The following is a 5,556-nucleotide window of genomic DNA, read 5'->3' on the forward strand; positions in this document are numbered from 1 at the left end:
GTGGCTGATTTGTTTGACTGAAAATAGTTGCTTCCATTTAAACTTATCTCACAACCCTTCTAGAACTTTTAAATCCAGAAACTCATATGATTGATGATCTTCATTACATAAATATGCAACATTTTATCAATAACTTCTTTTTTGTCATTTAAATGTTTACATGAATACATCCATATGTACAAAAACAAAATCTCACTTTGATACCTCCCATCAATGTCTATATTTGATAACGAATGGAAATGTAAAACCAATAGGGACTTGTATAGGATGCCTATTATCAATTATTTTATAAAAAGCAAAACCACAACATGAACTAAGAAACTGAAGTTACAAAATGAATAAAAAAATCAGCACATAAACAAATACATACATACTATATACAACACATAAACGAAAGTTTATAAAGCATGAAACTTAATGACAGGAAAAGTAAAAAACTTAAAGGAGACTTTATAGAAAGAAAGATCACCCTTACTTGCCACAAATGGTTGAAGACATCAACAAGAAGATCAATCTGACCATAGAATCCACATGTTATCTGATCATGACTTCAGTAGATGAAGTACTGAAACGTAAGAATTGCAATTGAACTCTATTAGCATTTGAAAAGGGAATTAGGGTTCCAGAGAAGATGACGAAGGGTTAAATTTTTTTTTTTTGGACCATTTCTCGATTTGTGTGTGTCATCCTTGCGCAGGGGCCATGCTAATCTTCTCTGTATTGTTCCAATTTTATCGGATGTCCCCAAAGGGATGACTATAGATGAAGAGCTTCGCCATATAGAGGAGTAGCAGATTATATGGGACGACGCTAGTTCTAAACGAAGTAGTTTACTGTTGATGGTCATATATTCTCAATGTCTTTAAAATTATGGTTAATGACTTAGGAGGGTAATAAGGTTTCCAGTTTGTCCGTATTAGGTCACTAAGGTTTTTTTGTGCGTATTAGACCAATATGGTTGTCATTACCGTTTAGAAATAGTCATTTTTACCCGTTAAAACCGGTAAAATGACTATTTTTAAACGGTAATGACAACCATATTGGTCTAATACGCACAAAAAAAACCTTAGTGACCTAATACGGATAAACTGAAAACCTTATTACCCTCCGAAGTCATTATCCCATAAAAATATTATATATCATTGAAATAAAAAATGGACATTTAATAAACGTTGGTAATTTGTATCGAAATAAACGATAGTAATTTGTGTACCAAATGTTTGAAAAATGTGACATGGGCTATTTATTCAAATATATTGTGAAAGGGAGAAAAATGTAAAATAAAGAATAGCCAAGGGATGATTCTTGTATAAGTAAAACCCAAGAAAACATCTGTCTGATATAGAAACCCTGTAAACTGGGGTTTAATCGACCTCTACCTTTGAAGTAAGGAAGAACCCTCAAAACTTTGAGCGGCGCCCCTTTCGTATGCTAATCGGTCCTTCTCTTTTCTATCTCGAATATCTATCTGTTGATTGATAATGGCGAAAGGATCAAAGGGTCAGAGCAGCAAAAAGAAAACCCCTCAGAAATCACTATCTACTTTTTCAGACTCCGACATGGACGACGAAATTGATGTTTGTAAGTTTACCAATCTTTCTCTCAACCAGTATGTATGTGTGTATTGTATCTGTCCAATTCCATTTAACGAAAAGGTTATTGTTTTCATAGGTGTCTGTGACTTAGTTTTATAACTGTTTATGATTCTTTTATATTTTTATTTCAGTTCATAAGCAGAGAGATATAGTTCCATTAGACCTAGACGATGATATTGCGGAATCTGACGAAGATAATGACCAACATGTCTTTGAAATCGAGGTTTTTCCGATAGCTTTCCTCTTTGTTTTTCAAAACTTTATTCCTCGCCTTTTGATTGAATTATATATTATTGTTTACAGGATGAAAGTGATGATGAAGATGATGATGAGGATGATGATGAAGATGAAGATGAAGATGACACATTAGCTGCAAAAAGTAAGATCAATTGACCGATTTTAGTTTTGAATGCCTCAAATTCCTTTTTGATTTTATTTTATTTCATTGTTGTTGATAGTTGCAAAACAACAAAAAAGTTTAAAGGCAAAGATTGGAGGCGCCAAGGATGAAACACAGGATGATGATGAAGAAGAAGATAAAGAGAAAAAAAGTGTAGCTTGGGGAAGGGGCAAAAACATATATTATGACAATGATAAGGTAAACAACATATGATTATATTTTCCAAAGACAATAATATTGAAGTAAATTAAACCTGGAGTAATGTTTTTTATATGGTTCAAAAGGGAGAATCAAGTGAAGATGAAGAAGAGGCAGAAGTTGTGAGGCTACAAAATGAAAAAACAAAGTTATATTCAAATGCAGACCATGGTCTTGATGATGATGATGATGATGATGATGATGAAGAACCTACATTTGAGGAAAAATTGAAAAAGGGAAAAGTTTCATCAAAATCCAAAGTGGAAAATGAAGATGATACTGACACTGGTGTTGAAATAGTTATGAAGGATCCAAGTGCTTTGTCAAAAGAAGAACAAATGGATATTGTATACAAGTGAGTTCTTTTAATTACTTCTCTTGTTTTGAATCAAATTTTATAAATAATAACATTTCCTTAAACAATATTTTTCTCAACAGCTCAGCTCCAGAATTAGTTGGTTTGTTATCAGAGCTAAATCAAGCTGTTGACCAGCTTGAGACCAAAGTTGACCCAATTTTAAACAAGGTAATCTTTATTCTTTAAGTGGCATCATAAATGATTAAACTTAATAAAGATACTAAAGTTTATATTTCTTTTTTATTTTTGTGAAGCTTAAAGAAGAGAAGAATTTAAATAAACCTGGAATACAATATATGGAGTTGAAAAAGCAACTTCTACTTTCATATTGTCAAGCAATCACTTTTCATCTTCTTCTTAAATCCGAAGGGCATTCAGTTCTTGATCACCCTGTTCTTGCTCGCCTTGTGGAGATTAAGAACTTGTTAGACAAGGTTAGTGTGTAAAAATTACCATTCTACCCCTACATTCATAAAAACAACAAGTTTACTCTATTTCCCTATTATTGCAGATGAAACCACTTGATGAAAATCTATCATTTGAGGTTGAAGATTATCTCAAAAAACATGTTTCCACAACAACAATAAATGAGATTGAGATTTCACCTACTATCAACACTCATAAGCCCACAATTGAACTCTCAGAAACACAAAAAGAAGTTAGTATTTGACTATTTTCACATTCTTTAATTTCTTGTATAAACATCTAATTTTACATTTCTTGTTATATATTTAGCCTCATGTGGAAACTAAAATTGTTAATGGAGGAAAACGTAAGCGTGAGAATGAGAAAGAGAATGAGAAACGTGGCTTACAAAGTGTTGAAATGTTAAAAGTCAGAGCTGCCCTTGAGGAGAAACTAAAGCAAAAAGGTGTATTTAATATAAAAGCATCAAAAACAGATGGGATTAAAAAGAATGCAAAACCATTAAACGGGTATCTTTTATTCTTGTAACTTTGATTCTTTTTGGTTAAATAAAATGTCTATGAAGTATAATTTTTAAATTTTATGTAAAAATTAAGCAGAAAGTTAGAGGCTTTTGATGATTTTGATGATGAGACGTTTAATATTGATGGAAGCCAAAATAAGTCTAGACTTTCACAACTTGTTACTCAGATAAAGAAGCCCAGGGTAAGAAAGAATTTTGTATAACAATTATTTTTAATGATTTTTTTTTAAAAAGTATTTGATGTTTTTGTTAAAAAGGTTATATCTGGAGATGATGATTTACCAAAGAGAGATGACATTGGAGAAAGGCGAAGAAAGCATGAAACACGGGTTCTTGCAAGTGCTGGAATCCATTCTGATGATGATATGCAAAATGACGAAACTACCCTTGAGGCTAATGGAGTTGATGATGACTCAAATGAAGATGGCGAGACAGAATCAGAGACTGATCTTTATAAAGAAACCAAAATAAAACGTGATGCCAAACTAGCTGCTAAAGCACAAAAATATTCTAGGTATATATATATTGAAATCAATTTTTTTTTTTGTTATATATTATAAATTTGTAAAGGCATATTGTGATATTTTTTTTCTATTTTTTTTTTTTTTGGTTTTGTAGAACTGCTCCTGTGGTTGCAATGCAAGAAACTTTGGTTGATGGGAAACGTCACATCAATTATGCGGTAATTATATTTATTATTAGTATTATATTCATGACATTTATGATTGTTTAATTAATATAATATATTTCTTTGATAAAAAACTTATTGTTTTTGATTTTCTACAGATGGAGAAGAACAGAGGGTTGACTCGCAAACGCAACAAAGATTTAAAAAATCCAAGAAAGAAATACAAGGTACGTGGAATATCATTAATAGCCACAAACTTAAATTTCTTGCCAATATTTGAAAGTCTAGGGACTAAATTTGCCAATATATGGAAGTCTGGAACCCAAAACAATATTCAAAAGTCTAGGGACCAAACCTGCCAATATATTAAAGTCTTGTGGTTAAAGTTTTAAACCCAAAAATTCTAGGGACCAAACCTGGTAATATACAAACTGTTGGTGGCCAAAATATGAAAGCTAAAAGTATACTATTCATTTGTTAATAACTTAATATACGAAAGTCCAGGGACCAAACACGCCAATATTGAAAAGTTTTCCGGTGAATGTTTGAAACCCAAAATTTAAACCTGCCAATATACGAAACTGTTATACTATTCATTTGTAAAAATATGAAAGTCCAGGGACCAAACATGCCAATATAGAAAAGTGTTCTGGTGAATGTTTGAAACCCAAAATTTATAGGGATCAAACCTGCCAATATACAAAACTGTTCTGGCCAAAGTTTGAAAAGCTAAAACTATACCATTCATTTTCTAAATATACGAAAGTCCAGGGACCAAACATTTGAATATAGAAAAGTCTTGCGGTGAAAGTTTGAAACCCAAAATTTATAGGGAGCATACCTGCCAATATACAAAATTGTGGTGGCCAAAGTTTGAAAGCTAAAAGTATATATACTAATTTTGTGCAGTTGAAACACAAGAAGAAAGAAGTTGCTAGGAAAGGGCAAGTACGTGCACACAGGACGCCAACAGGTCCATATGGTGGTGAAGGGTCTGGTATTAATAATACTCTCAGCCGCAGTATTAGATTCAAGAGTTGACCATTTTTTTATACTTTTAATACTTTTAATTTTAAGATGATGAAAATGAAATTACCACAAATTTTGCTGTTAGATGTATTTTTAAATTGTTAGATTGAAATCATGAAAGTATTTTTAAGTAACTTTGTTGATGAATGATGAAATCTTCCTTGGTTGATGTGGGTGTGATGGAAAAAGGTGCTTAATCATAATCTTAAAAGATAATTAAAGTGATTATAATAAAAGGAAAACCACAAAAAAACCCAATCCTTGCAGATCGATTTCTTGGTTTGAGCTTTGTACAATAATAGATAAACCGATTGCTATCCCACCATATTGATCTTCTAAATCAGCTACAAAAGTTATCAATGTATTAGATTTAACACAAACCTAACATATGTATATATA

The 5,556-nt window shown here is 31.7% G+C and overlaps 1 protein-coding gene and 1 non-coding gene across 2 annotated transcripts; one reads left to right on the plus strand and one right to left on the minus strand.

Annotated features, from left to right (window-relative positions):
• Positions 1-651: 651 nt before the first annotated feature.
• On the minus strand, positions 652-754 carry LOC145033098 (U6 spliceosomal RNA). The gene has a single exon (XR_013677340.1). It is a non-coding gene; the product is annotated as a U6 spliceosomal RNA (small nuclear RNA).
• A 606-nt stretch (positions 755-1,360) lies between these two features.
• On the plus strand, positions 1,361-5,304 carry EMB2777 (Sas10/U3 ribonucleoprotein (Utp) family protein). The gene is made up of 14 exons (XM_078979763.1): positions 1,361-1,581; positions 1,727-1,818; positions 1,899-1,974; positions 2,054-2,193; positions 2,280-2,548; positions 2,632-2,719; positions 2,806-2,985; positions 3,063-3,209; positions 3,287-3,486; positions 3,577-3,682; positions 3,758-4,014; positions 4,119-4,182; positions 4,287-4,355; positions 5,038-5,304. The coding sequence occupies exons 1-14, from the start codon at positions 1,482-1,484 to the stop codon at positions 5,167-5,169; spliced, it is 1,920 nt and encodes a 639-aa protein (XP_078835889.1). The 5' UTR covers positions 1,361-1,481; the 3' UTR covers positions 5,170-5,304.
• Positions 5,305-5,556: the final 252 nt, after the last annotated feature.

The sequence above is a fragment of the Lactuca saligna genome, chromosome 2, assembly GCF_052625555.1.
Source record: "Lactuca saligna cultivar CGN05327 chromosome 2, ASM5262555v1, whole genome shotgun sequence".
Lineage (NCBI taxonomy): Eukaryota > Viridiplantae > Streptophyta > Magnoliopsida > Asterales > Asteraceae > Lactuca > Lactuca saligna.